The sequence below is a fragment of the Corapipo altera genome, unplaced genomic scaffold (assembly GCF_003945725.1).
Source record: "Corapipo altera isolate COAL_440 unplaced genomic scaffold, ASM394572v1 74978, whole genome shotgun sequence".
Classification (NCBI taxonomy): domain Eukaryota; kingdom Metazoa; phylum Chordata; class Aves; order Passeriformes; family Pipridae; genus Corapipo; species Corapipo altera.
In genome coordinates this window covers 1-9,817 of record NW_020885758.1, presented here as the reverse complement: position 1 = coordinate 9,817, position 9,817 = coordinate 1, and the positions used below count along the sequence as shown (strand labels likewise).

Below are 9,817 nucleotides of genomic sequence, written 5' to 3'. Positions count from 1 at the left end.
TACAGGGTGGACTGGAAGGACATCTGGGGGTCGGTGCAGTTCCCGGAGGACGCGTTGCTCTCCATCTCGGCTGAGTCTCTTTGCTCATGGGGTGGTGAAGGCAGGTGGAGGGTTTCTGTGGGGAGTAAAAAGGTGCTGTAAAGCCAAAACCTCTCTGTGGGGCAGCTGCACTTTAGTACTGAAGAATAAGGTTTGTGTAGGTGTATGGGCAGGTCAGTGTGTGTGTTGGGAAGGGTGTGGAGCCAGACCCCTCTCACAGAGAGCATCTTCCTGGGCATCTTCCACCCATCTCCTTTAGATGTGCTCCTCAGGATCTCATGAGATGCCCCAGTTACAGTGACATGCCCACTGGGCTCTGCAGCATCAATCTCTTCATTGCTGATGCCAGAGAGTTGCTTTAGCTCCCCAGGGTTGTTAAGGACCAACTTTATTTCATTAAGTTTTCCATCCAGCTCCTGTCAAATTCATGCTCTCTGATATGTCTACAGGTAATTTTAGTGGGATTGTAAATAAACAGGGATTTTAAATGGATCTAGACACTGTCTTTGCAGACCCTTGCAGAAATCTGATGTGAATCAGCAGCAAAGGGAATAATTAACATCTGCAAAGGCTGGTGCTGGCAGGCAGCTGGAGCAGAGGCCAGTGGGAGAGGTGCAGACAGATCTATCAGCTCTGGCTCCAGATTTAAGGCTGGATTTATAAACTAATAACTGGCCCAACACACGCCAGTTGCTCTGCTGGTCCTGCTAACTCAATTCCAGCACTCCCAGCACACTGTGCAGGCATCGTGCTGCAGGAACAGGAATTATCCCTCAGCAGCAGGAATTATCCTTCAGTAGCTGCTCAGGACATGCAGGAAGATAAATACATCTCCCTTCTAGTTAAAGCAGAAATTCTTTTCATCCATTTGCCCAGCCCACCTCACCCAGTCAGCGCTGAGGGGGGATCAGTGGGTCATGGAGAGTTCACAGGTGCTCTCTGGAGAGGTGATGGATTTTACCATTCCTGAGCAGAGCCCACGGGAAACAATCTGCTCTTTCAGGAAGAGGTGATCTGGCAGCAGCACATCACAAATCAAGGAGCTGGAGCATCATCTGTAACAAATAGATTTTCCCCTGGGAAACAGCCTGTGCTGCCTGGAGCTGGGTCTGGCAGAGTCCTCGGCTCCTCCTGTCACTGTCACCGACCCCTCAGCACTGGTAATTAATTAAGAAGCAGCCATGGTGCTGTTTCCCACAGCCCTGAGCCTTGTGTTCACCCCAGGATGGATTTCCAAGAACGAATTGCCCACAGTGGTGACCGGAGCTGCTTTGAGGCACGGAGTGAAGGCTCTTCCTCCCTGCTCCTCCTCAGCTGGGCAGCTCTTCAGTGAGGTTACCATGACTTCAGTTTCAGGAGGAAATACATATTTTATATATTTATATACAGATAAATACATCAAATATATCCCCAACCTCTCAGCTGGCTGCTCAGTGCCCTGCTCTGCTGCAAGGAGGGTTGATGCTCACACCCTGCTTTCCAAATTGAGCCCTTCCCAAACTGCCTTCTTCCTTTTAGTTATTTTTTTCAGGGTTTGGCTGCAAAAAATAGCAAGGTTAAAGTGGAACTGAGGCTGCTGGGTGAGGGCACTTTTTGGCTGCTGACTGTGTCAGAGGTTTCTGATTGCTCCACTGAGTTGGGAAAGGCAGGAGAGGGGACGTCTGTCATGAGGGGACAGTGGGAAACAAACCCTTTTCTTCCCTGCAGTATCCCTGTGCTTGTTCCTCACCTGCCTCAAAACCCACAAGGGGCCTGTGCAGGGCAGTGCCCTTTGCACTGACTGTTTAACCCTGGCAAAGTGGTGGCAGGACACCTTGTCTTCACATCCCTGCAGAAAATAGGGAGGGAAAACTGCCAGGGAGCAGCTTTTGTCACAGTTGTCCAGTGACACGGGTGGCACTTGTTGGTGTGGGCACGTAGAAAGGATTACAGGGCACCTGCATCCCTGTCCTGCCATCTCCTCCCTGCTGTGTGCCTCAGCCCAAATCCTAAACTTTGTCCATGAGGAGCCTCCTTGCTGGTTTTCTCCATGTTTTGGCTTTCCCTGGGAGCACAGGAGTGTCTGTGTGTCAGGAGGGCTGGGTGTCACACACAGTGTTGGGTGGCAGTGCTTGTGAGGGCACTGGCAGGAAAGCAGGAGAGATCTCCACCCTGCTCTGGGGTCAGGCCAGGCTCGTTCATTACAACAATTCCTGGGAGGGTGGATTTTAAAACTTGTTATTGTTTTCCAGTTTTCCCTTTGCCCAAAGCCCCTCCAACTCCCCCTGCTTTGCTGTTTGTGTCAGGACAGAGATGCTCCTGTGGCCTTTGGCTGGAGTTTAGTTCAGCAACTTTATAAATCTTGGACAGGACCCTTCCTGCTTTTTCCTTGATTATTTTCCCTATTTCATCCACACATGGCTTTATTCATGGGCAGAAGCCACATTTTTAAGTGGCAAAGCTGAGTTTTATCAAGCTGCAATTTCAGAGGGGAGACCAGTACCACTGCCCGAGAAGTCAGACTCCTGGTTGTGGATGCAGCACCACAATTCATTAAACATCAAGTACCTTTGCAATTAATTAGGAGGCCAAGGCAGCTCTGGGTTCATTTTCAGAGTATTTTGGAGCAGTATCTGTTCCTGGAGGCGTTATGTGGCTGTCACTGCTGGAAACCGCCCGGCTCCTCTGAATCACCCTGTGCCCCACCCAGCCCCACACCACGGTGGTATTACTGCATTTACTGCTCCCAATTCATTGGCAAACTCATCCTCATCTTTTCCATGGCCTGCTTGGCCAGTCCAGACTGAAGCTGAACTCCAGGCATGGCTGGGGAGAGCCCCAGAGATAGAGGACAGAGGCAGAGCTGCCTCCCTTCAACCCTGGGATGCTGGAGAGAAAAGCAGGCTTGGGAGAAAAACTAAATCCACTTTTGGCTTGAAAAAAAGCTCCTGGTTTAAGTGGTGGAGTTTTCTGGCACTGACGTTGTAAGCAATCATTTTGTTTGTTTAATCTCGGCACTAATAGGAAACGTGTAAACAGAGCTGGGCAGTTACGGCAGCCTCTGTCAGTGAGGGCAAAACTGAGGGGTTTGGGATCAAATGGAGAGGTTTGAGGTCAAATGGAGAGGTTTGGGATCAAACAGGCTTTCCCCACATCCTGCCCCCTGCAGCAGCCTGCCCCATGCACCCACTGTGCTCACCCACCCTGGGAGCCGAGCGAGACGCTCGTGGCACGGGCACAGGACATCGCCCGGCTCTGCCCGATACCATCTCCTGAGGAGCTAAAAAAAGCAATACCATCGCTGCAAACTGCACCAGCTTCATTCTACCGAGGAAAAGACAGAAATGCCACTCACCTTCCCGTGCCTGCCGTGCCCCAGGGGGGGCACAGCCATGCTAGAGAGCACGAGCAGCGAGCGCCCGGCTTTTATTGCCCACCGAGCTCCTCAGCCATCCCAGCAGCTCCTCGTTTAACTTCCACATGTTTTCGGAGGGCTGGAATCCTGCCGGCAACTGCAGCCCAGTCCGGTGGCTGCAGAACAGGAAATCCTGTATTTTGTTTCTCTTCTCCCACAAAACGTGTGCAGCTAATGACGTTAAAGCCGCTGGGAAGGCGATGACGTCGTTTGGTCCAAGTGCCGTGGGATGGAGACCATGGATTTCTGTCCCTCGTTCAGCACAGGAGTTGTGGGAGGTGATGGTGCTCTTCCCTCGAGCTGCTCCTGCTCCTCTCCACGGGCACTTGCCATTTGCCTGCTAAAAGCTATAAAATACAGAAGCACCAACCTTCCAATAAGGGCTCGCTGAAGGAAAACTGAACTCTCTGCCAGTGTAAGTTACTGGAAGGGAGTAATTTTCCTTCATTTTCTTGGAAGCTTGGTTAGCCTCAGACTATCAAGGCTACAGGCTAAAGGGTTTGGACTTTATTCCTGAAATAATAGTATGGTTTAAGGTGGAGATTTTCCCAAAATATCATTGTATAAAAAAACCTCATAATGTGCATCATTCCCAATTTTTTTTCTTTTTACCTCCTTTAATTCCTTGCCTTTCTATATGCATATATATATATATATATATATATATATAAATTTTAGTTCTTTTACTGCCTGCTGAGCATGACCACCTTTCTGCATTGCTGAGCACTGCAGGCATATACATACTGTGGTGTAACTTCTGAGGTGCCTCATTTCCAGCTGAACAGTTTTACCTGATGTCCAGGGTCACACCTCACAGCCCAAAGCTCTATGGATTATCTGGCTGTTGGCATCTTTCCTTTTCTAGTTCTAGGTAAAGTATAAATAGAACCATTCTTGCTCTATTCATCAATTTTCTGTAACTGGTTCTCTGACCCCTCAAATTTAACAGGAACAGAGCTGTGGAAGAGAAATGAAAGAAGGAACCTTTAGTTCCCAGTTCAGGGTCTGGGATTGAGGATGCACCAGAATCCATCAGCTCTGCCACCCACCCAGCTGCCAGGTTTCTCTCTGCAAGGAAATCATGGAATCCTGGAATGCTTTGGATTGGGACTTTAAGGACCATCTCATTCCCACCCCTTGCCATGGGCAGGGACAGCTTCCACTAGCCCAGGTTGCTCCAAGCCCCGTCCAACCTGGCCTTGGCCACTTCCAGGGATGGGGCAGCCACAGCTTCTCTGGGCAACCTGAGCCCCACACTGGTCATCTCCACTGACAGCAAAGGGATCTGGAAGATGCAAGAAGTGTTTATCATTCCAGGTTTTCCTCCTGGGCATCTTTTGCAGTAGCTGATGCTGATCCCTGGAAGAAGGAGCAGAGCTGGTGTACTTGTGAAGCATTCCCAGATCCCAGCAGGGAGGCTGGCACTGTGCCCGGCCCTCCCCAGCGGTCAGAGGTTAATCCCAAAGCAAAGTGGCTGTTTTATCAGGATATCCTGCCTGGGACATCCTACTTCTGTGTCCCTAGCAGCTCATCCAGCCATCCCTGAGCCCTATTTTTAGCTGGTTGTTTACAGCCGGGGAAGGAGAGGTCGGGGGATGTCGGACCACAGCGAGGGGTTTGTAACCATGTCGAGTCCTTCCTCTGCTTCTTGGATTTTTGGAGAACTTTTGGAGAAGATCACAATGTTCCTGGCCATGAAATGCTGATAGATTGACATCAAGCCTCCTCCTTCAACACACACCACTCAACCTCTCTGTTCTTCTTTCAACTGAGAGCACGTTTTTGGGTAGCGTTTGTATTTCTGGCTCATTACTGACATCAACGTGCATTTTACACTTGGCAATGTCCTCCTTTCAAAGGCAGAAGGCACAAAGGAATTTTTAAATAACTGGGAGACTTTCCCTAAGGCCTCCAGATGAAGGTTGTCTCTGCCTGTAGCCTGGTATCCTGTGGGCAGGAGGCCAAATGCAGATGATGAGCACCTCTCAAGCACTCAGCACTGAGAATATCTGACAGGATGCACCTGAAGGATGTATGAAAAACAAGGGGAGGAGGAGGGTTTGTTCACACAAAGCAGCTCACCCTTGTGCACACTTGCTGTGGGTTGAGCTGAGCCATTGGCATGTGACCCATGGGGCTGGTGAGTCCCCCTCAGCCCTGCACAGTTCTCTCTACAGGGGCAGCGTTTTGGGGAAGCTTGGGTTTATTTTTTGCAGCAAATAATTGTCAATCACTCCCTTAGTTTTTGGGCTAAGCCCTTGTCTAATCCACAAACCAGCATTTTTGGTTAAAATGCACCAGTCATCCCCAAAATCTTTTCAATGAAATGAAGCAGTTTTGTATTTTGGGGTTGTTGAGCTGTTATCCTGCATTTACAGCATATTTTGGTTTTTCTCTGTGCAGAGAGGGAGTAATTTCATTTAAGGGAAGCAAATGAAGGTGGGGTGCTCACGAGATCCTGCAGCTCAGAACCTGAGTTTGCAGAAAGGCATTAAATCCCACAGGGCTTCTTCCCCAAAACATTTGCTGTTGTGCACAGGGGGGCTCTTTCAAGCAGGAGAGGAGATACCAGACCTCTGATAGTGGTTAAAATGGGGTAGCACCGCAGAAAACACATTTTCTTTTGCTAACAGGTGAATGGCTTGTGTTCTAGAGGAAAAGAACAGGTCATGCTGTGGTTTTGCCCAGGGTTGTGCCATGGGGTCATGCACTGTGTCCGTGCAGGTGGCTTGGAGACCTTACCATGTTTCCACCTTGAGCAGTTCCCTTCAGGATCAGTCTGGACACAAAGATCCCCCAGCACGACGAGCCCTTCAGATCCACCCTTCACATTCCTGGCACTGTGCTGTTCCCAACCTTTTGATCTGGTTAAATTCTGCCTTTCTGTGGCATCTCTGTTGAAACACTTTTTTTTTTGTGTCTGCCCAAGAAGGATGAAGATGCCTTTTTATAGCTGGTGAGTCTGGGCAGTGGGACCAGCACAAGAGATAATCCAGGAGCAACATCATGAAATTGTGTTTCCTCTTGTCAAAATAATAAACGTGTTTTCTGGTCACAGGAAATAGGGTGAATTACAGGAACTGGAACAGGGCATGTTGTACCTTTGAATGTTTGAGAGCACTGGCAGATAAACCAGCACCTGTAGCTCAGGTCCTGTGTCAGATCAAGCCCTGACCAGCCCTGAGGGCACCTGAAATATTGTTCTCAACAGAACTCTGGATTTGTCTGTTCTTCTCTTGAGACACACACTGAGGCCTTGGAGAACCTGAACTAACCTTTGGATTTCACATCTGGGTTTGTGGAGGCCACAATGATCATCTTTGCTTTCTTAGGTGCTTTCAGAAAACTCCAAGTTCTCCTTGACCTCTTTTTGCTTCGAGTTGTTGCTCTCTAGGCCAGTTCACCCTCATGACCATCCTGGCTGACTTTCTTTTGTGATTTAACCCCATCTGGCAGCTGAACAACACAGAGTTGTCTGGTCACCTGCATGTCACAGTGACATGACTCGAGTGGCTGGAACGGGGGAGCTTCTAAATTCAATGTGAGTGTGGTAGATTTAAATAAATAAATAAACAAACACTAGTGAGGGTGAAAACCTCTCTGTGAACAAGCAAGAAATCTATAAAAGTTGACGTGCTCCATCATTTGAACTCCTCGATCCAAGGAGGAGCTGATCCCACAGACTTTTCCAGATGCCAGTGATAACTATGAAATGCAGCTCGTGTTTGCAAAACTGTGTTTATTTTTTAAAGCATCAGTTCCTGGGAAGAAAAACATAGAACAAGCTACACAGTTCCCGTAACGGTGCCTTTGACTTGTTTTCACCTGATCAAGGGAGGATTGTATGAGAAAGAAATGACAGGAAACAGCTCCCAGCCATGTGCCAGCCAAGCAAGGTCTATAAAAACCCTCAAAACAACCTTCAAAACTAAAGTCTCCTTCACTGACAACATCATACAGAGTGTAGCTTATGAGAAACTGCTGAATTGAGAACAATTTTATTCTGGTTAACTCTGTACCTGAGCATCAACCCCTTTGTGAAGGGACTACTTGCAGTGTGTAAACAATTCTGAGTGTCACTGGCATCCCAAATTGCCGGTTACATCACAGAAAACATTTCCATCAACCCCAGTGGAGGATGCAGTTCATGCTACTGCAGCCCACAGTCATCTTCTCACACGTGGGAGGAGAACTATGGGAGCTTATTGTGCTTAGTCAGTGTGCCACCACCTTTTAGAGCAACTCCAGTGAAATGGTTGTTTAAACCTGGCTACTGTTTGCTTTCCCCCATTTGTTTTGTAAAACAGAGAATTGGGGAAAACATAACATACAGAAAATATTTGGCCGAGTTCAAATGTAACTCAGTGGAATTGAATGGTAAGATTTAAAATACACTTAGCAAGTGTTTCTGGTCATTCTGCTGGTTTTGTAGCAACATGTAAGATATTTTCTGTTGCAAGACTGCACATTGTACAAATTGTACACATTCTCTTGAAAATATACAGGCTTTCAAAGGCAACAGATTGGTGCCTGTGTTCAGCCAAATCAACTCCCAGGTATCACAAGGATACCCTGGAAGTTACACAGTGGGTAGACTTAGCTGAAGAGCTGTCACTAATTTAATGTAAGGGGTAAATGGCATCCTCCCTTGTCACTGCTTTGCACAGCTACATAAAAATGTAAACATTAGGATCATGAGAGGTGCTGGCAGAAAAAAACCACAATAATTTATGCACTTAGCCTGTGCTCTGTAAGTGGCATCACCTTGGCAAGGACCTCTTTTAAAAAGCTACATCGATTGAACTCGTTGAGCTGAGCTTTTATGGGGCAGGTTCACCTCAGGTACCTCTGGCCCAAGATGCCCCACAAAGAAGAGAGTGAGGACCTGAGTGGTACCACCACCATCAACAAATCCACCGGCACGAATGGCAGGACCACCGTGGTCCTGTCCCTCGGGGTCCAAAGGTGAAGAACATGTCCTGATGCCCCCCTTGCCAACAGGGGTAGCTTGGAGGGGAAGAAAGTCACTCGGAGCAAGGGAAGGTGCTGGAGGAGACTTGTCTTTCAGGGGGTCTTGCACCAGCTGTAGGTGCAAGTTATAGGATGTGTCAGCAATGAAGGAGCAAACAGAGGTGGGTGAGGAGGAAATGGAGGAGGGGAGTGGGAAGGTGAGTGTGGGAAAGTTGAAGCAGAGGTGGTGAGCAGTGGGATGCACACAAAGCCAGGAGTGGGCTGGAGCCTCCACCTGTCCACAGCCCCAGTTGTCTCTTATGATTACTGGCCATTTTTATGTTCTTGTGTGGTTGTCCCAGAGAAGACACTTCAGCAGATGTCAGTGTATGGATGTGGGATTGTCTTTGGCTTCATCCTAGAGCCATGGAGCTGGGAAAACAGAAGAAAAGCTCCTGGGACTTTTCCACCACTTCCTAGCAAAAGCTTTGTCTTTCCCTCCTGTATGTCTCCTAGTCCAGCCAGGTCGGGTGTGGGTGGCCCAGGGGTGGGGAGGGTCACACCAGCTGGGTCGCTCATCAGATCCCAACACACCGGTCATAGACAGAGTTTTATCTTCTGTGTATCAAAGATTTTCACTGCCACAAAACTCCCCTGCACTGGCAGGATCTTCCACAATGGAGTTGGTAATTGAGTATCCCAGAACAGTCCCAGATCTCCTATGAAATATCTGAGTTTTTTTCAGCTGGCTTTCCTGTCACTCCTTAACCGACGAGCCGCTCTCCTTGCTCATGAGCCGGCTCCTGATGGCCATGCTGCTGTGCCTGGATATCTGGTCCTGGAACTCTGAAGTCGTGAAGAAATAGATGATGGGATCCAGGCAGCAGTCCAGACTGGCGAGGCTTAAGCAGAAGGGTTGTGTGTAGAGCGTGATGGTGCTCAGGAAGCAGTCGGTGATGACCTTCTCTTTCACCAACATGTAGAAGAAGAAGTTGATGTGGTAGGGGGCAAAACACACGCAGAACACCACGGCACACATGGAAACCATCCGCTGGGCCTTGCGCCTCTCGCCGCTGTTCTCCTGCGGGATGTGGAAGCCCCGGAGGGAGTTCTTTGTTTTCCAGGTGCAGAACAAGATGATGACGAGCGGGCCCACGAAGCCGAAGAGCTCGGCCATGCCCGTCATCAGCACCGTGGCCACGCTGCTTCGGATGGGCCGCACCTGGAGGTCGGCGAAGCAGGTGTGGCTGTTGTTGGCCAGCCCGTAGCCCCTCATGATGGGGAAGGGCAGGCAGGCCACCCCCACGAAGAGCCAGACCACGGCGCTGATGGCCACGTCGTAGCGCCGCTTCCAGTCCTTGGCCCTGAAGGGCTGGTACAGGAAGAAGTAGCGCTGGATGCTGATGCAGGTGAGGAAGCAGATGCTGGCGTACA

General features: G+C 49.2%; 1 protein-coding gene across 1 annotated transcript; it reads right to left on the bottom strand.

The window, feature by feature from the left end:
* Window positions 1-7,798: 7,798 nt before the first annotated feature.
* Window positions 7,799-9,812, bottom strand: LOC113940786 (putative P2Y purinoceptor 10; the record flags this gene model as incomplete). The annotated part of the gene is made up of 1 exon (XM_027631937.1): window positions 7,799-9,812. A coding segment is annotated over one exon (672 nt), but the record flags the coding sequence as incomplete, so codon positions are not given.
* Between the last annotated feature and the right edge of the window lie 5 nt (window positions 9,813-9,817).